General features: G+C 45.5%; 1 protein-coding gene and 1 long non-coding RNA gene across 9 annotated transcripts in view; one reads left to right on the forward strand and one right to left on the reverse strand.

The window, feature by feature from the left end:
- The window catches only part of LOC118538311 (uncharacterized), a 34,620-nt gene extending 32,740 nt beyond the window's left edge, over positions 1 to 1,880 (forward strand). For 4 of the 7 annotated variants that reach the window (XR_013449958.1, XR_013449960.1, XR_013449961.1 and 1 more), the window contains one exon: positions 1,346 to 1,880. This is a non-coding gene — a long non-coding RNA (uncharacterized LOC118538311). Of the gene's footprint in view, positions 1 to 415; positions 889 to 1,345 lie in introns of those variants that run through there. The other 3 variants (XR_004918565.2, XR_013449963.1, XR_013449959.1) reach the window with 2 other exon arrangements.
- SLC30A10 (solute carrier family 30 member 10) overlaps positions 1 to 25,120 on the reverse strand; it is a 40,435-nt gene that overhangs the window by 7,321 nt on the left and 7,994 nt on the right. The window contains exons 1-3 of one of the 2 annotated variants that reach the window (XM_036096191.2): positions 7,394 to 8,061; positions 6,670 to 6,747; positions 53 to 292 (exon numbers count right to left, since the gene is read on the reverse strand). In XM_036096191.2, coding sequence (XP_035952084.2) covers positions 53 to 292; positions 6,670 to 6,747; positions 7,394 to 8,009 — 934 coding nt within the window. In that variant the 5' untranslated portion in view covers positions 8,010 to 8,061. Of the gene's footprint in view, positions 1 to 52; positions 293 to 6,669; positions 6,748 to 7,393; positions 8,062 to 25,120 lie in introns of those variants that run through there. The other variant, XM_036096193.2, reaches the window with a different exon arrangement.

A 25,120-nucleotide genomic window follows, 5' to 3' on the forward strand; every position in this document is an offset into this window, starting at 1 on the left:
GCCGGAGGAGCATTAAGCGGGCGTGGTTCTAGATGAGCGTCATGTGACTTACTCAGCTCTTCCATGTTGACTCCTCTGGGGACCATCTGCAGCAGAATGGCAGCAGTCTCCTTGATGAGTGGGAAGGCAGATGACAGAATGATGATGACCATGACGATAGTCAGGCTGGGGTCGATGTAGCACTGCCAGTTACAGGGGTCCTCAGGCTGCAGGGGATGCACGTAGAATACGATGGCCGTGACCACCACGACCACCGAGCCCAGCGCATCGCCCATCACATGCAAAAGTACACCTGCCAGGAGGAAAGAGAGACCGCTAAGGGACAGATCCAAACTCGGGACCTGCGTGACGCTCAGTGATCTGGGTTCCCAAATCTAAGACCAGTTGCTATTTGTTTTCTTTTTGGTTAAAACAGCAGGATGGATGCGAATGAAAAAAATAAAAAAGTCCTCTACTTTGCAGAAAACAAAACCCTAGGCCACTATCCCAGGACGCAGAGAACCTGCAACAGCCTAGGAAGATTCTGAGCTACAGACGCCAGTGGGAAGAGGGACTGTATCTGCCCATGGTGCCTCACCACCCCTGCCTGCCACTCGTCAGAAGGCACCGAACTGGAAAACAGAGGCTGTGCAAATGGTTTCTTAGTCTTTCAGACAAGTATCTGCGATTTAAATGGTTTTAAACATTTTTAAGAGGAGAAGGAACTAAGACATATCAAGAGAGTGGTTCTTGGGGCGCCTGGGTGGCTCAGTCCATTAAGCATCTGCCTTCGGCTCAGGTCATAATCCCAGGGTCCTGGGATCGAGCCCCGCATCGGGGTCCCTGCTCCGCGGGGAGTCTGCTTCTCCCTCTCCCTCTGCCTGCCGCTCCCCCTGCTTGTGCTCTCTCTGTCTCTGTCAAATAAATAAACAAAATCTTTAAAAAAAGAAAAAAAGAGAGAGAGAGAGTTGTTCTTGTTATTCCTTCTCTTTCCTCTTCCTTGATCCATCTCCCCCCTTCCCTGCATGTCTTTGCCTACTCCTAACTTAGCTGAGGTCATTCAAACTGGTTCGAGAGGTCATTAAGAAGGAACTCCAGCAATACTGCCACTGAATAAAGAGCGATTTGTCACAATAAAATAAAATTAAAATTAAAGAGATAATAACAAACATCGTGGTTGCCTTTAATCAAGGGAATCAACCTTAAAGGTTTTGATTATGATACAGAAAATATGCAATCCTAACACAGAAGATCTGGGTGTCCAGTTGTATGCGAGACACAGACTAAACTGGGATTTAGGTGAAAACCTTGTCAGAAGGATTATAAAAATATAAACACCAGGTAATTTTTTTTTTTTTTTTTGCAGAAAACATCAGATGCTTGCTATTCAAAGTATGGTGTGCAGACTAGCAGCATCAGCATCCCCCAGAAGCTGGTGAGAAATGCAGAATCAGGCCCCACCTCAGATCTATGGAATCCGATTCTGCATTTTTAACAAGATCACCAGGGGATTAAAACTCAAATAAAACTCCCAGAGCACTGCTCTAGAAGAAAGCATATAGATTAAGAAAGATTCATTTTGTCTCTCCAAGTATCCCACAGATCCATTTGGTTGAATTAATAATAATCCAAAATCCTAATAACTCACTTGTGGCTACAACCAAACGGTCTCACTTGGAAGATGCTTTAATTGGGCTAATGCTGCTTTTTGGCAATAATTTTAGGATTCTGAGTAGCTGAGCAGCATCAGAGGCAAAACAGCGTTCTGTAAACATACGAAATGCAATTTGTGGCAACCTCCCCCCACGCCAAAATAATACAGGAATAAAAAATATCTCTACATTTCCTTCTGGCTGAGTGGTTAGGTATTAGAACAGAATTCTGGTTCAATAAATACATTAAACAATTCCATCTTCTAATTCTGTGCCCCTTTTCCCCCACCCCACCCACAAAAGAGCTTTTTACTCCCCAGTCCCTGTTCTGAGCCACAAAGAGAAAATCCCAAGAGTTGGTCTATATACCTTGTTCCTCTAGGGAAACCTGAAGATCAAAGCCTGAACCTTCCCCAGGGCAGTACAAAGGGATACTATAAAAGTACGAAGACCAAGTATTTCCTGTCTGCACTTGACATCATTTTCACTGCCTGAGACAGTTGTCATCCTCTGTTTCCTGCATGACAGCCTCGTTTCCTCCATTAGACATGAAGTGACGTGAGGATGAGGATCATGCTCTGCATTTCTTGTGTTTATATTTTGGCACCAGAAGCATACAATGCAGGCACTCAATGAAACAGTATTTTCTGGTTGGTCGGTCATAACTCCCATGACATAGAGTAACTTCTACCTTTTACTCAATAATAATAATTGTATTGCCAGTTAACATATATGAATCAGACGTTGTTGTAAGTATGTTCCATGTATTTACATATTAAGTCCTTTGAAGGACTCTCTGAAGTGGTTACTCTCTCCATTCTACAAATGAGGAAACTGAGGCATGGAGTAGCTGAGTAACTTATCCAAGATCACCCAACTAGAAAGTGCCCGAGTAGGGATACAAGTCTAGCATAGTCTAACTAGAGAACCACTGTGCATCCTGCCTCACAGAAGTCCTAGATTCCCATTTCAGGGTTTCCTCCTAAGAAATCTCACTATTAGCCCCTCACAATTATACAAAATAGCTTTCACACTTGTTTTTCCCATAACCCACAGTTAGAATCATATTTTGCCTCCTAGCACACACAGAGACACGCGGTGAAACAAACGTGAAAAAACAAAGCCTATCCCAACATATGATTTATTACCGCTTTCTATTCTATTTCATTCAATTCTGGTTAATTTTCTAAATGCTGATCATATGCTACTAAATTGATTTTATGACCCAAACTATCATGGTTTTCAGTTTGAAAAACTGCTTAAAGCATGATTTCCTTAAATTCTTGAGACTGGATATTAGAGTGTGTTTTCTGGCCTCCCGTGCAAAGATGAAGAAGGCCTGGTCATTATCCTCCAGGGACAACAGTCCACTGGCAGGATTCTCAGAGAAGTGCACCAGGAACCTCGGGGTGGGGGGCGCTGAGTCCCTGTGATGGGACATCTCAAGGATGGCATCTCGAGAGATGGGGCAGTTGGGCAGGACTCTGAAGGGGGGACAGATCTCAACAGGCAGTGGCGTTCCAGGCAGAGAGAACTCAGAGAGAAAGTGTTCCAGGCAGGGAGCTCAAGGGAGGCTGCAGATGAGGACGTGCCTGGCAGGCAGCAGGGTGCCCTCAGAATGAAGTCACAGACCCTGACAGTTTCCGTGAGCCATGGACCTTGCCAAAGTCAGCCTTCGTGAGTCACGGGATTCTCCTCTGAGCAATGGGGATGAGAACAGCATCTGTCTCACTTCTCTCAGAGGCTAGTTCTGAAGAGTCTGTTGAAACAATGTCGGAAAGCCCACTGAGATGAAGTGCACAGAACTGATGGAGACGATGATAATGAGCGTGATTTGTTGAGTGTGTCCTCTGTGCTATTCCAACCACTCATGCAACATACCGATAAGGAGACTGAAGCTCAAAGAGGTTAAGTTACTTGCCCGAGGTCACCTAGCTAGTAAAAGGCAGAGGTTGACCTTGAACCAGATCTGCCTGACTGAGCACTGGTCACCTCACTGTAAGTGTGCATTAGATGGGGATGGGGGACAGGAGAGACAGTTCAGGTCTAGGAGAGGAGGTGGGGCAGCAAAGGGGTAAAGAACAGGCCAGAAATGTCTAGAAAGGACCGCTGACACCGGAACAGCAAGCCTTTGAATGTCAGCAGTGTTAGGACTTTATTCTGGAAGCAGCAAAGATTTCTGAGCAGATTCTGATGGGATCACATCTGTGATTCAGAAAGCTAAGTCAGGCAGCATTATCTGAGAGACGAAGATCGACACTTGGTAGACAGCTCAGTTATCTGCTCACAAGGTAGCTTTGCAATGACAGGACACCTCAACCGTTGGCCCTCACTTCCTGTCTTGAGATTTTTTTAAAAACTCAGAAAAACTGGCAATTTGACATAAGTTGAAATTTGATGTGTCCCAGGCCTTGAAAAAGCCATCAGTGTCGTTGAATGTGTTGATAACCAGAAACACGGTGCACTAGCCCTGGGCATTAACAAGTGGTTATGGAAAGAGGAGTTCTTTCTTACTGGAAAAAAACAATTAGAAAAAAATCTCATCAAAGGAGACTTATTTTCAAATGATGTCAGGATTGCAGTTTATCTATTTATATTTATACTGAAATAAAAAATTTAATTATCTTTCTGACACTCTGTTGCAATAGTTTTTAATGTATCACATTTGATCCTATTAAATAAAATCAACAACTGAAATTGACAAGAATTCATAAAGGTTTGTGGTTTCACTGTGCTTTGCAGAAGATGGACTGTGTTTCTCAGAAGGCATTTGTTTTTTTCCATTGAAATAAGAGAAACACTAATGAAAATCCAGAAATGATTTTTGTTCACACGAATCCCCGCCAGTCGTTTGCTCCCCTGCAGATCTAGGGGGACAGTCCTGTTTTCTCAAGCAGTGGCTTAAAGGTCAAAAGTGTAACCACTCAGTGGACTGTCTACACTGGAGAAGCAAGCCATCCTGCGTGGAGTGCACAAGCAGTACGCAAGACTGGGAAGAGGTGGAAATGAGAAGTAGGAGCCCAGGATCCCAGCCCCACCTCAGCTGCCAGCCTGGGTGACTTGGGAAGTCACCAGACTCGCAGGACCCTGTTTCCTTATCTGCAAAACAAGGGGGTGAAGTCCATTCCCACTAAGGCCTTTCTACGCCTTCTCCGAATCATGGCTCCAAGATGAGGACACACGACCTAAGGGGAGGCCAGCCTCCCACTTGGCCTTAAAGATGGTGAGGTTCCTGGGAGCCACAGCAGGGCCCGGAGCGCTTACCCTCACCTAGGCAACAGGGTTGAGCCCAGCGATTCCACTCACTACCTGAGAGTCAACAGCTCCCACTTGGTGAGATTCGTACAAATGCGAGTGGCTCATGCCTGCATGCTGTCTGGCACAAAGCGTGCGCTCCATCAACAGGCTTTTCCTTCTGCATCGCCCAAGCACTTTACATGTTTTATCGAACAGCCACCCCCTCAAGTAGATACTATTTAAAAGATGAGGGAATTGGAAGCTTAGAGAAGTCCAAAAACTTGCCCAAAGTAAGAGTCTTAAACAGCAGAGCCAACACCCCAAACCCAGGCATCTTGAGCCCAAATCTCAATCTTTCAGCCACTGCATTATTCACCTCTGGTGGAAGCGACAGGTGCACGCTGGTCAGTACCTGTGGAGCACAAGGCTGAGCCAGGTACAGAAAGGATTTACCGAGGGCATTTTTCCAACTAGGAGCTCCAACGACTTTAGACTAAAGATCAGCCAGATCATACAAGTTTCATGATCATGCTGCAAGTTTCATATATCATGCTTCCCAAACAAGGTCACAATATCTACTGGTCCCACTCTTAAGTCCTCTCAGCATCTTTTCACCTACCTGTTCTCCTTCTCTGCAGCATGAGAATGGATAATTAACAGAATGTGCTTTGCAAAATTAAAGTGCTATGGAAAATTTATGATATATATATATAATATATATAGTATGTATTTGATATCTAAAATATATATAGTATATATTATATTTTAAACTGAACCCAAAGAGAAAGGATAGTGATTTTTCATTACAGATTCTCTCTTTCCAAAAAAGATTCACCACCAAGCACTTTAGTAATTCCCCCGTTGCTGTTCAATTTTTAAAAATTGACTCATGTAGAAATTTTCAGGAGCTCATGTATGGTTGTTGTTATTGTCGGGGTTTTTTTTCTGGTTTTCCCTACAGATCCATTCTGGGTATCACTCTGTAAAACAGATGGGAGACTCTCAGAAATGAAAGTGTCTTCCAGATGACTACTTTTTCTTTATGTTATTTCCATTTAAGCCCTACCACAGGTTTCCCCCCAAATCATCTGGAAGTAAAGGGTTAAATAATCTTTGTTGAAATCCTCCAAGTTGAGACTGGGGACTTGGGCAAAGTCTCTGCCCAAGAAGTTGGAAGAGAGAGATGCTGGATACAATGTCGGTATCTGGTGAGAAATGCACCTCTGAACATCCTGGGCTCACCTTTGCCCAGTGCCTGTGAGCCTGAGCACAAGGCAGGGAGGATGCTAGTAACGTGCCGTCCACGTGCCTCACCAGAACCCTCTGCTTTGGGCCTGGAAGTAGAGATTCAAGGAAGCCAAGAGACCCATCCCAGACGCAGATTTCTGGCAGAAAGAAGTGAGGCGTGAGGGTCAGTCCCCAATGCTACGTTGGATGCAGGCACCCAACTCTCTTCTCACCCTTATCAAAATCACATTCGAATAAAATTGGCCTCATTTTATGTTAGCAATACCCACGAGTGGGCAAAATCAAGTAAAGTAATAGCATGTTACTGATCTGTGAGGCTCTGGAACAGGCAGCATTAGCCTGGATCTAAGTGGAGCAAGGATAAATCATTAGCAACTAGTGTGTCACTCAGAATCAATGCAGTGATTAGGCAAGAGACCAGGGTCATAGTCTATTCGTGCAACCGGCCTACTTTCTAACACACTTTATTAAAAGGCAAACAGAACCGAAGAGGACAGCACAGCCCGTATGTATTACAGACAAGGGTTTCAAATTGACCCAAAGTCGATCTTACCTCTGATATTCAGGGCTTCAGACTTTTTCTCCTTTTTCATAGTCTCTTCTGGTTCATTCTGGGTGTTCAGAGAATCACCTGCATTCAAAGAAGAAACCTTGTGTTGTGTATAAGTTCTACAAACAAAAAGAACCAATGGACTCAAAAAAAGGTTTTGTTATTTTAAACTCCTACTAGCTCATCAGACCCCCTACCTCTCCACACACACAACCCAGAATAGTACATTTTGGCCTTGATATAAGTCTTGTGATCCACCTTTGGATTTCATTCACACTTCCATTCAAGTTTAGAAGAAAAAAAAAGAGGCAAGTGGGAGCCCACCCCCACCCCCAAACCCATAACTCCCACGGGGATAGAAGGATGGGCAAAGTGCAGACAGCATCTGATGAAGGGGCAACGGTTGGGGGGTGCTATCTGTTGCCCAGTAATAACTGATTTCTAAGAAAAGCAATACTCTGAAGCAGACAGAACAAGGGGAAGGGGAAAGAGGCAAAAAAAAAGGGGGGGGGGCCTGAGGATCCAGGAGAAAACAAAAGAAACTGTGGGGAATGCCGTAAGTTAGCAGCAGAGAATTAAAGCCGGGCTGCAGAGGACATGGATTTTTTTACAAAATAGAATCAGCCGCAGCAACAGCCAGAAAGAAAAAGAGGGCGTGGATGCGGAGGAAGGGACGGGCGGGAGGAGGGAAAGGCAGAGAGGTCCCCAGGATGCAACCGAAAGGCACCTGCTACGTTGGAGAACACGGTCGCCCCCTGCTCCTGCTTGCTTTCCGCCGCGGCCACGCCGCGGGTGGCGACCGACGGCCGGCGGGGGCCCGCGATCGCGCGCGGGGAGCGGCCCTCGGCCGGCGGCTGGGGCTGCTCGCGCGGCGGCGGCGGGCGGCGGCTGCGGCGGCGGCGGCGGGGGCCGCAGCAGGCGAGCCAGGCGGCGCAGTCCTGGAAGATGAGCAGCCCCAGCACGTTGACGGCCAGCCCCAGCGCGCCGACGATGAGCACCAGCTCGGCGTCGTCGATGCGCTCGGGCCGCGCCAGGCGCAGCACGGCCTCCACGGTGATGGTGAAGCAGAGCGCCGTGAGGAAGACGGCGTTGCTCAGCGCGCCCAGCACCTCGGCGCGCGCGTAGCCGTACGTGGCCCCCAGGCCCCCGCGGGGCCGCCGCGCCACGTAGCCGGCGCCCAGCCCCACGCACAGCGAGATCAGGTCGGACAGCATGTTGAAGGAGTCGGACAGCAGCGCGATGGAGTTGCCCAGGTAGCCCGAGACCAGCTCGGCCACGAAGAAGGCGACGGTGAGCACCAGCATGAAGAGCAGCCGGCACGTCTTGCCCGAGTAGCGGCCCATGTCGCCGAGCCGCCGCCGGTGGGGGCGCCCCTGCGCGGCCGAGCCCCGAGCCCGCCTCCGGCCTCGCTGCGGGGCCCCGCGCCCGGCTTCTTATACGGCGGAGGCAGAGCGCCCCCGGTCCCCGCACGTCCAGAGTCTAAGGGAGTGGCCGCGGCGGCAGTCTCTGAGGGCCCTCAGGCCGCCTCCGAGGCCCTTTCCCCCGGTCCCGGGTCCCGGCCCCACTTGGCAGGTGGCCACGGGCCAATGTCTGGCCTTCTAGGACAGCGCTGGGCAGATGGAGGGGCTGGGGACAGGGGGCGTGTCTGGAGCGCCCTCCTCCCAGACACCCTGAGGCATTGGCTTGGGGAGGGGGGTTCACCTGCCGATCCCGACCCCGCTTCCCGGGTCTCTTCCCTCCCCGTGCCCTGACTGTTGACTCCTGGCGGTAAGGACCTTGACTGCCGCGGGGCGTGTGCGCCGCGGTGGACGTGGACACCTTCACGTACGGCCCGGACGCTGCTGGCATTCCAGACTCCACGTGAACCCGGGGAGGCCCCGGCCAACCCTGCCCAACCCTCAGGGGGCTTCCTGCCCTGCATTTCGTGCGCTTGGAGCCGAGCCCTCGCTCGGCAGGCCCACTCCACGGGCGCGCGCGCTCGAGCTATTGTATCCGCCCTCCTTGCGCGGAGCCTTCGCGCCAAGAGCGCATTCTCGGTTCCGTCACCCGCCTCACGGCACGACGTGGTCCCTTGTCCCCCATTCTCCCCTCCCAGCGTCTCCACTCACAAGGCCTCCCGCCCCAGGTGAGCTGCAGCCAGCCCTGGAGGAGAGCACAGATCATACTTTTCGGAAGCACGGCCCTCCCACCCAGCGCTCAGAAATCAGTTTCCCCGGGGGTCGACACAAGTCGCTTGACCGCCAAAGAAGTCAGGGCAAGGCCTCCTCTGTGTCCTCGTCTCATTTTTCCATGGCAGAGAATATTCCCTTCACCCCCATGTGTCCCTCACAGCATGACCTGATACTCAAAGTTCAATCGACTGACCTCCATGAAGGTTTATTCCAAATAAAGCCTTTCCTGTTGACAATAGTCTCTGTTCCAATTAAAAGTTATCCAGAAGAGAACCGTCCCCAGGACTCTGGGAGAGGCCGCCCACCAGAATCCTTGAAGAAGGAAGGGTGTTTGCTGTTGGGTGGTCAGGGAAAGGGGTGGGAGAGCCCTTGCAATTTTCTTTCTTGGCTTCTTTTTGTTTTGTATTCTTTCCTCATTCCCAAAAAAGGATCTGACTGTGAAGTCTGGTGATCTCTATTCCCCCTCTCCTGTCCCTAACCCCTGAACTTTAACCATTCCTGAAACACATGTGGTTTGGGCTTGGAAATAACTGCGTCCATTAGTAGCACACTCTGATTCTCGCCGCATTCACTGTCTTATCCTTATGAATCACAATCTTGTCTTTTAGCGCTAAGGGACCCTAACAAGCATGCTAAAATGTCCTTGACCTGAAGGTCCCACCTTACACAAGATGAGCATCCAAACTCAAGAAGCCCATTAAGCCTTCTCTTCCCAGCTCCAAGAAAATATCCCTACACTGAGAACTTGAGGAAATTGATCATTTAAAGTATCTCTAGGGCGCCTGGGTGGCTCAGTTGGTTAAGCGACTGCCTTTGGCTCAGGTCATGATCCCAGAGTCCTGGGATTGAGTCCCAAGTTGGGCTCCCTGCCCGGCAGGGGGTCTGCTTCTCCCTCTGACCCTACCCCCTCTTGTGCTCTCTCTCTCACTCTTTCTCTCTCTCAAATAAATAAATAAAATAAAATCTGCTTAAAAAAAGTATCTCTAAACACGAGTATTAAAATGGTCAATAATTTAAAAGAAGTAAAGAGATATAGATAGGCTGACAAAAGCTTTGAAGCTGTTTGGCCTCGGACAAGCTCCTTAATGTCTGGTCTGGTTTTCACTCCTGTAGGAAGGGAATAATAATGGTGTCTCCTCATATGTTGTGAGGATTAAGTGGTTTAATATGTGTAAGGTGACTATAACAGTGCCTGGCACATAGTAAGCACTCAACAAATTGTTAGCTGTTGATTTAAAAAAAAAAAAGGGGTGCCTGGGTGGCTCAGTCATTAAGTGTCTGCCTTCGGCTCAGGTCATGGTCCCAGAGTCCTGGGATCGAGCCCCGCATCAGGCTCCCTGCTCAGCGGGAAGCCTGCTTCTCCCTCTCCTACTCCCCCTGCTTGTGTTCCCTCTCTTGCTGTGTCTCTCTCTGTCAAATAAATAAATAAAATCTTTAAAAAAAAAAATTAAAAAAAATAAAATAAAAAAATAAAAAAAATAAATAAAAAAAAAAAACAGGAAGAAAAAGTGTGGGGTGAGGAGGAAGAGACTGGGCAAGAGGAGGAGGGAAGGGCAAAGTGGGCTAGAGGGCCACCCGTTATCATCAGCACGCTAGTATTAATATTAGCACAACGGCACATGCGTGCAAGAATTACTTTTGAACCCCAGATGTCACACTCGGTCGCGGAAAAAGATACCCCAGTTTCTGGCTTATCCTGTCTTCAAACCATGAAGCCTCTGCAACATGTAACATAGGACAGCAAGCAAAGCAGTCGAAACAAGACAAGGGCCTGGTGGAAATCACTTGACAGAGCTCACCCAGGCCCTGCTGATTGCATTTCTGTGTCACTCACAACTGAAAGAAAAACCCCAGGTCAGCAGAAATCTATCTCTTGTGCCTGTTACCCAGCCGTTCTCCTAACAGAAGGCAGATAACGAGAATTATGTCACTGCCCCAGGAGGGTGGTTGATAGAACTGGAAAACCTGGCAGGCAGCAGGGAAGGCAGAGGAAGGAGCTCTGTGTGAGGGCCCCTGCCCAGGGCCTCGTTCCTGAATTCAAGATAGGCTGAGGGTGTCAACAAAATGCACTCAAGAGAAATGCTTTGACTGAAAATGTATAAATGATTAGATAGATAGATGTATATAGTTTATATATAGAAAGAGAATATATATAATCTAAGTTAAGTGACAAAAATTTAGACTGTCTCCAACATTTTCCTGCAGATGGTGAGGTTTCAACAGCTTCTGTTTATTGGGCTTTGAGTGCCCAACCCTGTGCTGAGCACTTTATAGACATAATCTCATTTCATCCTCACAACTGACTCATAAAACAAGCACTGTTTCATAGGTGAAGAACCTAGAGCCCAGAGATTGTAAGTAACTTGCCCAAGATGACACAATATGTTAAGTGATAGAATGGGGATCTGATCCAGGCATCAGACTTGGGAGCTTACATTCCTCGCCCCCACATTATACTAATTTGATCACTTTCAACACTCCTTTTGTTCTAAACAAATGAAAGGATTTTTTTTAAGTTCACTTTTTGTTGGCGTAGGACTTGATGTGCTACAATTTATAAAGTAGAGATTATAGCAGTGAAAGTTCTTCCTACACAGTATTGAACCAGAAACTAACCAACCTTTTTTTTTTTAAGAAATTGAAAAAGCAGCTGTTTTTGTTTTCATTTTTTTGTTCTAGTTGACCAGAGATGATGCTCCCTTCAAGGAAGAGAATGGACATCTCATCCAAGGCACCGAGCTATTATTCCAAAGAGGATGTAGCTCTTTTTCCCCATAGCTCCTGCCTCCAGATTTTAAATGCATCATCAGAAGCTGGATACTTCTCACCATTCGCCCAGCTCCAAACCCGCAGAGCATGATAATACTTGAGGACTTTCTAAAAGGAAATGGCTTCTCCAGGCAGCTGAGGAATCTCCCCTATCCTCCTTGTTGGTGAATTTATGTATATTTACAAAAAGCTTTTACAACACCTGTAAAAGCTATATGTCTATATTTGTAACACTTTGTAACACAGATACTTTCTGTACCCAAAAGTATGCATCTTGTCCCTCAAAGTTTTTAGAATACATTAAATTCAAGAGATCCTTTCCATGAGGTAACCACACTTTTTTTTAATGATAGAGGCATGAGGTGTAAAAAAGATTAGAAGTACGTAGTGGTCAACCCCACCTTGAACGGGTGAATTACTCAGCATGCTGTGAGTTGCAGCCCACTTAGAAGGAGGCGGCTCCCACATGAATTTAGAGCTACGCCCATCAGCCTGCCAAGTGGCACCCCCATGATTTCTCCAAAATGCCACTTTCTTATAGCAAAGTGGTGCATCTGTTCCTAGCACTAGGCAGTGGTCAGAATGCAAGCCTCATCACAACATCAAATAATACAACTTTCTTATTGAAAAAAAAAAGGACTCTAGATAATTTTAATTTTGCACTCACTTTAAGAAAACTTAAAAGGTTGAGTAGCGTAGCAGTTAATAATTTGACCTTCGGGGCGCCTGGGTGGCTCAGTCTGTTAAGCGGCTGCCTTCGGCTCAGGTCATGATCCCAGGGTCCTGGGATCGAGCCCCGCATCGGGCTCCCTGCTCCACGGGGAGTCTGCTTCTCCCTCTCCCTCTGCCTGCCTCTCTGCCTACTTGTGCTCTCTATCTCTCTGTCAAATAAATAAATAAAATCTTTAAAAAAAAAATAATTTGACCTTTGGAGTCAGACAGACTTAGAACCAAATCCCAGCTCTGCTACTCACTTGAGAGACTTGGGGCAAGTTCCTTACAACTTTCTTTTTATTCATGTGTGTGAACTAAGGATAATAATAGTATCTATCTCATGGGGTTGTCACAAGGCTTAAGTGAGAAAATGTATGTAAATTGCTTAGTGGAGTGCTGGGCTTATAAGAAGGCTCAATAAGTGTTAAACAAATTTCTATTTTTTATAACCACCCAAGTTGTGGTATTTCGTTAGCAGCCCGAATGGGCTAAGACAAAGTTTTGGAATGCAAGTTACCAACTGTTGAGTGCACAGGTATAAACAAATGGCTATGATTTGTATATCCCACCGGGGATGATGAGATTGGGCTATTTGATACATTTGGCAGTAACAATGCCATGTTATTTGGGGTCAGCTAGTCTTTGTGGGCACCGCAGCTCTGGTCTGTGTGCTCCTTACCATCTGCAGATCCCAAGGGCACCCCGAGATACTCATTGGGAAGTGCTATGCGTGACATCTGGAGAGGGAGGGGAGGGTAAGTGAGAACAAGCAAGTGGAAAGGGACATGGCTATTGGGAGGAAAGGGGAAAGGATTAGAGGCAGAACTGGGAAGTCAAGAAACACATCATCCAAAGCTCATCACTTACTGACAGCATTTGGGTGGGACTCCTTCTGCTTGGTGAATAGGAGAAAAAAAAAATCAGCTTTTGGACCATTTCCAATTCAAATGGAAGCAAAAAAACAAAAACCTTCAGAGGTACAAGAAACAGGGAGAAACTCTCCCCCCCCATCCATATGGATTCTAAACCCAGGAATCGTTTTAGCTGTAAGTTAGGTTCCGTGTCACTTAATAATTTACAAAAAGCTTTTACACGTGTTATTGAATGCCATCGGAAACATTTCCACACAAACAGCAGATTTCTTCACCGCTAGCTTCGCCTTATTTTTTAGACTAGGGTCCATCCCCCCACCACTAATCCACAGTTCCACTTTTTGCAGTTTTAGTCACCTGCACACCTTCCAGTGTGATCTGGAAGGTGATCCTCCTGATGTAGCCTCAGAAAGTCAATAGTAGCCTAACATGACATCACGATGCCTACGTCATCCACCTGCCTTCATCCCATCACAAAGGTACTAAATCTCACATCACCACAAGAAGGGTGAGTACAGTACAGTAAGGTATTTTGAGAGCAACCACATTCACATAATATTTATTACAGTTCATTTCTATAATTATTCTATTTTATTATTGGTTATTATGTTCATCTCTTACTGTGTCCAATTTATAAATTAGACTTTATCATAGATATGTATGTATAGGAGAAAAACATAGTATATATAGGGTTTGGTACTATCTATGGTTTCAGGCATTCACTGGGGGTCCTAGAACATACCCCACGCAGCTACTGTATATGAAAACGAGAGAGTCCATTTGCCCAAGAAATTGTGGGAATAACTGTGCGTGGGTTAAAATAAAACCTATAAATAAATACCTTTACCTTTATCTGCCAAAGGCACCAGTTCAACATTCAAGGTTATGTAGTAGAGAGACGTAGGTTTTGGAGCCACTCACATCTGGGATATAATCTTGGCTCTGTCCGTTATTAGCAACTGGGCATATCCCTTAGCTTCTCTGAGGTCCGTGTTCTCATTTATAATCTGGAGGTCGTGGTATCATCCTGTCACACGGTGGCTGTGAGAATCAAAGGAGATAGCAGAGTGGAGAGCCTGCATGGTGCTCTTATAGTAAATAGCTGACAAAGAGTGGCTGCTTTCTTTACCTTCTGGCTGTCATCATTCCCAGAAATATTGTTGATTTCTGATAAGTAACAATGGGGCATCCCCTTCACAGTTATTTAGATTACCCTATTTTTCATAAGATCGTCTATTTCCCCTGGGTTCAAATAATCTATTTGGCTTAGAACTAATTAGCTATTGATTAATAAAATGTATTATGAATGAAAATATTAATAAGATGCATTATGAATCAAAATATTGATTAATAAAATATTTTAAGAATATAAAAATACTTTCAAATATTTTACAAATCTGAAACTCCCAGCTTCTCAGCTATCATTACTGTGTTTCTTTGTCCATCATGACTTTCTCATCTGTTATCACGTGGCAGAAGAACAGAGATAGTCAGGTGACTGGACCGAGAAAGATAACTTTATTACCGTCACAAAATGAGAAGTGTTAAGTATTAAAATGATATCTGGAGAGCTAAGATTCTTTTTTTTTTTTTTATCTTTTTTTTTTTTTTTTTAAGATTTTATTTACTTATTTGACAGAGAGAGACACAGCAAGAGAAGGAACACAAGCAGGGGGAGTGGCAGACAGAGGGAGAAGCAGGCTTCCCGCTGAGCGGGGAGCCCGATGCGAGGCTCGATCCCAGGACACTGGGATCATGACCTGAGCTGAAGGCAGACGCTTAACGACTGAGCCACCCAGACGCCCCTGGAGAGCTAAGATTCTTAACCTCTGGTGCTAAATTACTGCACAACTTAGACCAGTCACTAAATGTCTGAGCCTTAGTTTTCTAATCTGTAAAATGCAAATAAGAACCTCATACTACTCAGTGCACGTCGATATTTTGAACATCAAACAAGACAATGAAGGTACAAATGCATAGACAAATAAAAGGCATTGCTGTTGTTACAATGAAGAAGCCACAATCAACATGAGTTCTAGAAAGCAAGCACTGTTATTTGTAACCACCATGAATGTAAGTGGTGCAACCAGGGTTTTCGGCTGCCTAGAACCCCTCCTTGCTTCCTTCTGGTAAGATGTCTTGTCCCGTTGGACACAGACGTGGGCATATAACTAAGGTTGAGCCAAACATAGTTCCTCATTCCCTGGCCACAGTGCTTGATTCAAATGATGGGCACCTGATCCAATATGGGCCAGAATTCTTCTCTTGAAGTTTTCAAAATATATCAGAGAGAGGTTCCCTGTCTTGTCTGGCCACTAAGGCAGTGAGGAGGTGACTCAGAGCCCCTAATAATTATGTCTCCCCTTGCTTTCTTCCCCAAATCCCTCATTCTGCAATAGGAAAGGAAGCAGAAAGAGATGAGAGACAGTGAAAGAGAATCTCTAATGGAATTTCAGTCTCTGGTTCCAAGTTAATTATGTGAACCCATAAAAGTTCCCTTTTTGCTTAACCAAGCATAAAGTGGGGTTTTGTCACTTGCAACCAGACCCTTCTGGTCAATAGTTGACCAAGAACCTATGCCTATTATAAAGTGCTAAGAATGGTTTTCTCCTCTTCTCCACATTCATGACTCATGAGAAATATAAATTTAATAATTAAAAAAATAAAATGGCCGACTAAATATGACCTTTCCTTACTTCGATTCCTCACCAATGCAGGAGAACTTATTCCTGCTCCGTTTTTCTGCTCCCTCCAAAGGAAAAACTCCAGAAAACACTGTCATATAGTCTTTACTTCCTCAAATACCATTCTCTCTGCCACTCCCCCCCCCCCCCCCACAATGCCACCTCCATCTCCACCAAACCATGGACAAGGCTTTGTGAAAGTTACTCACGAGCTCCTCATGCCGGAATCCACTGGTTTTCTATGCTCATCTCGGAATTCTCGGCAACATTTGTTACTGAAAACCTTGCTTTCCTTTTTGAAGACTCTCTCCATTTAACTGCTGAATAATGTACCCTCCTGGTTTTCCATTCCACTTCTAAATGTTGGCGTGTCCCAGGACTCAGTTTTAAGCCCACTACTCCTCTCTATCCAAGCTCATCCCTTTGGTTATCTCACCCAATCCACTCTCCAGGACTTGACTTAAGCTATTCCCTCCTCCTGGAACATTCTCTACCCCACTCAACTCCTTCTCCTCCTGTCTTAGGTCTCAAAAGCCACTTCTTCAGGGAGACTTCCTTGACACTCGGCCCCCTCTGTGGCCCACAGGGTGACAGGAAATAAAAGAAAGAACAGACAAAAGAATAAAAGAAAGAGGGAAGGAGGAAAAGAAGTAAGGAAGAAGGGAATGAATGAACATGGTTCACATTTGAGCTCACAGCATTTTGTTTGTGTTAAGGAAACTCTCCATTCCCCAAGCTTTGCATTTACTCAGGGACACCTCCATGGGGAATAACCCTCCTCACCTCTTTCTGTCGCTTCCGCAGCTTTTCTCAGAAGCAGGGTAACTACTCCAATTCCTAGGTGTGGAGGAAAGCGTGGAGCATGCTCAGCTGACCTCTTCTGACCTTCTTTTCCAGATTTGCCTCCCCACAGAGACCTGCAATCCTGGTCCGCACGTCCAGGAGGGACTCTAAGGCGCTGCCCCGGTGCAGGGAGGTCTGGAACTGGGTGGGTGAGTTTAATTCTGGGAGGAACTATTAACAAGCTATTTGCTGCTCCGCATCTAAGCCATATCCTGGACTATGTCATATCTACAATAAAGTTGGCATTATGTTCAAATGTCATCTATATCTTATCTCTCAATTGTTTCCAAACCTAGGAGAGTAAGAGAAGGGTATAACTTATTAGTCCCTAAAGCCCTAACATCCTGGTGCGTTGGCAGGAGCCTGGAGAAGGATTAAGCTAAGAATCTACAGGCCAAAGTAGCCCATGGGGACTGAGGCTCCTGGAGGGGCCAGAGCAGGTGCCGTGAGGTTTGAAGGCTCCAGCGGGAGCCTGGCAGTATTTTGACCTTGACGAGTCACAGCAGCTCACTGCCTTCCAGAAAAAATGCTTGCTGTTACCATTGCAGGGCTGTTTCAATAGGCTCTCGGGAGCATGCGGTTTTTAATTTTTTTTATTTTTTAAATTTATTTATTTATATATTTTTATTTTATTTATTTTAAATTTATTATTTATTTATTTTATTTTCTTAATTTTTATTATTTTTATTTTTTTTTAATGCGCATGAGTTTTAAGACTGGTTTTTCTCTATGCTTCAGTCTTACTGTGCTGCGAGGGAGAGGGAGAGTAGTTTGCTCTCAGAAACAAGAAGATTGCACCAGAGGAAGGGAGTTTTCCAGAAGCGAGACAGACACAAAAAAGAAAGGGTAATGCACACATCTCTAAATATTCTTAAGGGGGGATTAGATCAGATCAGCGGGGGGACTGGGAACCAAAGAAGTCCTTCAGCTCAGAGGCAGAAAGGCAAGATTTCAGATAGCTGACTGGGCTCTTCATGCCTCCACCCTCACCAGAGAGAACCAGGTCTGGGGAACTATTAAAAGTCATCCTTTTAAAGCTGTGAATATTGTCTGAAGTAAAAGCAACTGGGGGATACGGCAGCTCCGCAATGTCTGTCCCGCCCCCCTCTCCCCGCCTCCCCACCATCGTACGTTGGGTAGACGGAGAGCAGGTCCTTTGTATCTCTAGTTCACAGATCTTCAGATGGAGGGAAGACACTCGAAGAACTGCACCTGAGGAGCCTCATTCGCCCTGGCCCGGACTAAGATGACCAAGAGCCTGGGCCGGAAGCTGGTGGCCAATGGGAGGAGACTTCAGTCCTGGGGAGTGGATTTTGTATGTGGAAGTGAGATGCTTTGTTAGCTCGAGGGCGGACTGTGCGGGCTGCTTCTTCCAAACATGGGCACAACCGTATCTTCTATTCTACGTGTTTTTCCACAGGGTGGCCTTGATGCTCCTTCCATCAGATGCTCCTTCCATCAGAAGTGGGTCCACAGGGGGCTCCTGGGTGGCTCAGTGGGTTAGGCATCTGACTTTGGCTCAGGTCATGATCCCGGGGTCCTGGGATGGAGCCCCACGTCGGGCTCCCTGCTCAGCGGGGAGTCTGCTTCTCTCTCACCTTCTGCCTCTCCCCCCACTCAGGCATGCTCGCTCTCAAATAAATAAATAAATAAACAAAATCTTCAAAAAAAAAAAAAAAAGTGGGTCCTGGGCTTGACACGCCTTCTATGATGTCACTTGCTCGTAATCCATAGAATCTGAGGTTGGACCAGAAAAGGTTTTGATGCATCTACCTTGTTCGATGGAGTGCTCATGTTTGAGACCCTGAGATACCACATACGACATTCAGAGGCCACTCCAGGGTGAGGAAGCCAAGCTACACTGAGACGTCCTGGTCAGTGGTCCCGTCAGCAGTCCTAGACCTTGAGACCTTCCAGCCAGATGATGATGCCGCCACCCGCCATCAAGCCGTTCTCCCATCCGCAGAGTCTTCCCAGCTGAGGCCCCAGACATCGTGGAGCAGACAGGCTGTTCCTACTGGTTCCTTTCCAAATTCCAGCCCACAGAATCCCAAGTATCATACAATGATTGTCGTTTTATGCCACTAAATTTGTGGTGGTTCATTATGCAGCAACCAGAACAAGGAACCACTGTGTAAAGACTGGCACGGCTATACAAAGCTTCCACAAAATTTGGAACTATTTGAGAGGAGAAGCCTAGGAAGATTAGCATAGCATATTTAAGGCATTGTTAGGTGAGTTTCAAATCAAAACAGTTACTGCTGATGTAGGGGCTTGCCTGTGTCCTGTGGGAACAGGTCCAGAAAAGGACAGTTAGGACTCCAGGACTGGCTCAGGGAGAATGAAACACACTGAAGGGGCTTGAGGCAAGAATATGATAGCTTGAGTCCAAGCCTGGGTTAAATTTTTTGTTTAAGTGGAAAATGCTTCTCACATGAGGTGATCCAACTCAGAGAGGTGAGAGTTGACACGATTTGTTTGGACAACAGTTGCTTTTGGCAGACCCAGAAAACACTGACTTCACTTTTCCCACTGTGATAAGAAAAAAAAAAAAAATCTATGTGGGAAAAACAAAAGTCTGACCCCAAAAAACAATGACAAAGTGAAAAGAAAAGAAGTCCAACAAAAATGCCAGCCTCCTACGTGGTGGAGAAGGAAAGAACAATTTTAAGAACTTGATTAAACCATTAAATCATTGACAACTCCACTGAGCATTTCTGAGAAAAGGACACAAAGGAAGCAAAACACTAGAAGCACCTCCCTCCCAAATGTCAGAACAAAAAGATTTAGCAGGATGATACGCCGCCCAAGGCCTGAAACATCCCAAACCTGTGGAAAGACGATGTCTGCAGAAGCATAAAGTAGTAGAAGGAGCAATAGGATCACCTGCACACATTCAAAACAGCTTCAGCTCAGACATCTGCTAAGCCCGACGCTCAGGCGGGATCAAACGTGGAGTGAGGGAGAAGCTTCCTCAGAGAGCAGGATTCCCAGGCCTAAGTGGTTCTGGAGCTAAAGGCAGAGGCAACAGTCCCTGAGAATTCCCTCAGAGAAAGTTCCATTGAATAAAGCCTGCTCACGGGAGAGTGAGTGTAAACAGAGCACAGGAGCTCAAGATGGAAATGGAATCCAAAATGTTCCTTTGTCCCTCCCTCCCTCCCTTCCTTCCTTCCTTCCTTCTTTCCTTTCTTCCTTCTTCCCTCCTTCCTTCCTTCCTTCCTTCCTTCCTTCTTTCCTCCCTCCCTCCCTCCCTACCTCTCTCCCTCCCTCCTCCCTTCCTCTCTCCCATCTCTTTCTCTGTCTCTCTCTTACACACACACACACACACACACACACACACACACACACACACTGATTGGGAAAGAAAAATGCCACAAACAAAATATGGAGCTTAGGATGTCATTGCTGCAAATTTCTAAATTCTATGAGCAGGCAGCAATATTTTAAATGTCACTCTCTGGGAGAGGATGCAGTGCGTTTACCAGATGTGGAAAACTTGGTACATAATTAACTTCTTGTTACCACTGGAGCTAAGTATGCAGGTCTGGGCCCTGGCCAGTCTGGCTCCATCCTGCTGGCATTGTAGAGAGGCAGAAAACCAGAGGACGCCCTCTGTCTGCTGTTCTGTTCCCGACAGCCTTGAGGCTCTGCGAGTCCTTCCAAGTGGTAACGAGGGCCTGGCTTATTCTAAGTGCTGAGTCCTTTTTTTTTTTTTTAATTTTTTTGGTTTGTTCTTTGGTTTTTATTTTATTTTAGAGAAAGAGAGAGAGAACGAGCACGTGCATAGTGGAGGGGCAGAAGGAGAGAGAAAATCTTAAGCAGACTCCCCACTGAGTGCGGAACCCAATGCAGGGCTCGAGCTCACAACCCTGAGATCATGACCTGAGCTGAAATCAAGAGTCAGATGCTTAACCGACTGAGCCAGCCAGGCGCTCCTAGGTGCTGAGTTCTGGGAACCTACATCCATCTATATTAAGGGCTCTAACTCTGGGTTACCATTATCTTTGAACTCTTCAAAAAGTGTGACAGGAAATTAAGATAATACCCAGGGGCCAAAAATGAAATGAAACTCAAAATCCATCAAGATGAGCTGAAGCCAGAATCTGACTTAGGGATATCTTTCTGATAAAGACAAATGTTCCAGCCTTGGATTTTAATAGCCACATAGACACAGATGGCATAAGAGACAAAACTTAGATCCATGCAAAGGGGGACGTTGGATCAGAGAGCCCCTCAAAGAGAAATCCCTTGGTGAAAGGTTGAAGCGAAACAAAACCATCAAACAAACAAAACCTCACTGCCACAAAGGAGACAGTAAAGAAACTGCATGTTTCAGCCCTGGTTATGGGGGAAGAGGAAAAACTCTCCCACAGGAAGTTGAAACTATACTATGGCTTCATGTGGGAATGCCGTCTACATTTACATTACCTATGTTGTAATGTAACAACAACAACAACAAGAGCTCTCAAGCAAAGAACTTTTTTATGTGTTCACAGGCTGGTAATACCCTCAGGTACCCGACAGAAACAAACGCATATCTTGCGTGGAAGAATGTACTTAAAATCTATTCCTCAAAGAATTCCCTCAGAGAAGGTTCCATTGAATATGAGTGAGTTCAACGCTAAAAAATCATGAAACACATAAAACCAGAGAAGGGAAGCCACCTTGAGAGAAGCAGCAAAAATAATAAATAGCAGGGGCTCCTTGGTGGCTCAGTAGGTAGAGCGTCTGACTTAATTTCAGCTCAGGTTGTGATCTCAGGGTCGTGAAATTCAGCCCCTCGTCAGGCTCCACGCTCAGCCAGGAGTCTGCTTGAGAATCTCAATCTCTCTCTCCCTCTGCCCCTCCCCCACTCTCTCTCTCTCTCTCTCTCTAAAATAAGTAAATAAATCTTTTAAAAATTAAAAAAAATAATAATTAACAGCAAAATCAGACATGTAAAAGTTGCTGATGTTGAAACAACAGCTATAGAACATAAACTAAGTATATTTAATATACAGGAATAAAGGAAGATGTGGAAAGTGTGAGTAGAGACCAAAGCAACATAAATGAAAAATAGCTAAAATTAAGAACTCAGTAGAAGGTGCCCCTGCTCCTCCTAGCTGGAGTGTTATCAGTGAAGGCCTGACGGGGAGCCTGACCTCTCACTCCTGCCCAGTGTCAACAGAGGCCAAGTGGGAACGTGGACTTCTACTCCCAGCTTTTTTTTTTTTTTTTAAAGATTTTATTTATTTATTTGACAGAGAGAGAGCGAGAGCAGGAACACAAGCAGGGGGAGTGGGAGAGGGAGAAGCAGGCTTCCCGCCGACCAGCGAGCCCGATGCAGGGCTCAATCCCAGGACCCTGGGACCACGACCCAAGCCAAAGGCAGACGCTTAACGACTGAGCCACCCAGGCGCCCCCCTGACTCCCATCTTACAATGACAAGCAGGACCCCTTCCACAAGCACAGTGTCAGAGAAGTTCTGCTCAAACAGAAAATGTCGATAAGATCCACAGTCTCCTACGACCCCAAATGTCCAGAACTCAACTGAAAATATTTCATTATACCAAAACCCAGGGAAATTTCTGCTTGAATGAAAAATAATACCAATGCTTGGATGACACAGATGTTAGGAGGAGCTGAGAGGATTTTAAAGTAGCCATCATAAAAATACTTCAGCAAGCAATGACGAATATACTTGAAATAAATGAAAAAATAGTGTCAACAAATAGAGAAGAACTAAATGGAAATTTTAAAACTGAAAAATACAATAACCAAAAAAAACACACACACACAAAAAAACCTCAATGGAGGGGGCTGACAGCAGAGTGGAGAAGACAAAGGAAAAAATCAGCTAACCTGAAGATAGAATAATAGAAAGTACCCTATCTGAACAACAGAGAGAAAGGAGGGGGAAGTTGAACAGGAGCCTCTGGGTTGGTGCTGGCAAAATGGCGCACCCAATGAGGGCACGGAAGCTCTGTATGCCTTCGCCCATACCTTGCCTGGGGCAGTTCTTCTATTTGGCTGTCCTAAGTGTATCCTTTATAATGAATCGGGAATATACTGAGAAAACAAAAGACAAATCACAATGACTCCAGTCTGCTGTGTGCATCTGCTGAAGAATATGGTCGCCTGCTGGATGAAAACGTGGGATCCAAGTTCGATGGCATTGGTGTGAGTGCAATGGCCAGCAAAGGTAATGCCCATCCCCAGCAGCTCAGACGAGAGGCTGATTGGGAATACTGGCGGCACCACAGAGATGTGAAAAGTATTAAGAAAAAAGAAACACTTCAAAAAGAAGAGGCTGAAAACCACTCAAAAAACTAAAAAGCAAAGAAAATGAATGTTTCCAAAATAAGTTAAGGATTAAAATTCTACTTACTCCTAAAAAAAGGATGAGCAGGGTCTCAGGGACGAGTGTGACTAAAACAGCTATAAATGGGGGAACAGAGGGGTGCCTGAGTGGCTCAGTTGGTTAAGCGTCTGACTTGGTTTCAGCTCAGGCGATGATCTCAGGGTTGTGAGGTCGAGCCCCATGTTGGGTTCAATGCTGGGCGTGGAGCCTGCTTAAGATTCTGACTCTCCCTCTCCCTCTGCCCCTCCTCCCTCCTCTAAAAATAACAATAATAATAAATAAATGGGCAAAGATAATGGAACATAAAGGGAGGTAAGTCTTCTACACTTCACTCAAACTGGTAAAATACTGACACAGTATTGACACACTCGGATGAATTAGGTGTGTGTCATGCAATGATTAGAGTAGCCACTCACAAAGCTATGCCAAGATACACTCAAAAACTCAAAAAAAATAGGACAATCAAAATTGAATTCTAGGGCGCCTGGGTGGCTCAGTTGGTTAAGCGACTGCCTTCGGCTCAGGTCATGATCCTGGAGTCCCTGGATCAAGTCCCGCATCGGGCTCCCTGCTCGGCAGGGGGTCTGCTTCTCCCTCTGACCCTCTTCCCTCTCATGCTCTCTGTCTCTCATTCTCTCTCTCTCAAATAAATAAATAAAATCTTTAAAAAAAAAATTGAATTCTAAAAAATGTTCAAGGAAGACAGGAAAAGGAAAACAGAGAAATGAAAAACAGAAGGAATGAACAGAAAATAAAAATGAAATGGTTAAGCCTTCACCTCCAATAATTGCACTGAATGTAAATGGTATAAATATAACAATTCAAAGGCATACAATTGGCAGAATGGCTTAAAAAAATCCGACTACATCCATACCATGGAATGGTACTCAGCAATACAAAGAAACCAACTACTGATACACACAACTTGGATGATCTTAAGGGCATTATACTAAAGAAAAAAGCCAATTTTAAAGGTCACATATGTATGATTCTATTTTTACATAACATTTTTGAAATTATAATAAAGATGAAAACGGATGAGTGGTTTTGAGGGCATAGAGATAGGGAGTGAGGGTAGGGACAATGGGTATGACTATAAAAATATGGCAAGAGGGATAGCTTTTTGGTGATGTAATAGCTCTGTATCGTGATTTTGGTGGTGATTACATAAATCTACACATGTGGCAAAGTGGCACAGAGCTTTACACACACATTGAACCAGTATCAGTTTCTGAAAAAGTGAGGGCAGATCTGAAGAACTGCCTAGACTATCTAGAATGTAACATGGAACAACATAAAGGGGAAAATATGAAAAACAGTGTACAAAATATGGAGGACAGAATGAGAAGATCTGATATTATCTAACTAGTGTTGCAGGAGGAGAAAATAGAAGGAACAGGGGAGAGGCAAAACTAGAAGAAATGGTATCGGAAAATCTGGAATTTATAAAAGATACAAATGCTTAGATTTGGGAAGCACAATGATTCCCAGGTGGGATAAATAAAAAGAAATTTATGTAGGGAAATTGTAGCAAAACTGAAGAAAACCAAAGATGAAGAGATCTTTTTTTAAAAGATGTATTTATTTTAGAGAAAGAGAGAGAGAGTGAGAGAGAGAGAGTGTGTGTGTGTGTGTGTGTGTGTGTGTGTGAGTGGGGGGAGGGGCAGAGAGAAGCTCCCTGCTCAGTTGGGAGCCGGACACCCAACTGACTGAACCACCCACGCATTCCCCCCTCTTTTTTTTTTAAAGATTTTATTTACTTATTTGAGAGAGAGTGAGAGAGAGCGAGAGAGAGCACAAGCAGGGGAGGGGCAGAGGGACAAGCAGACTCCCCGCTGTGTAGGGAGCCTGATGTGAGGCTCAATCCCAGGATCTGGAGATCATGACCTGAGCCAAAGTGAGATGCTTAACTGACCGAACCACCCAGGCGCCCCTACAAAGACAAAGAGATCTTTAAAAGGTGGAGGACATGGAAGTCTTGGTGCCGAACTTACCCAACATGGACGTCCTGAAGAATGACATCCATCCCAGTGGAAAACAACCCAAGCTAAAACTACTGGA

The sequence above is a fragment of the Halichoerus grypus genome, chromosome 7, assembly GCF_964656455.1.
Source record: "Halichoerus grypus chromosome 7, mHalGry1.hap1.1, whole genome shotgun sequence".
NCBI classification, from domain to species: Eukaryota; Metazoa; Chordata; class Mammalia; order Carnivora; family Phocidae; genus Halichoerus; species Halichoerus grypus.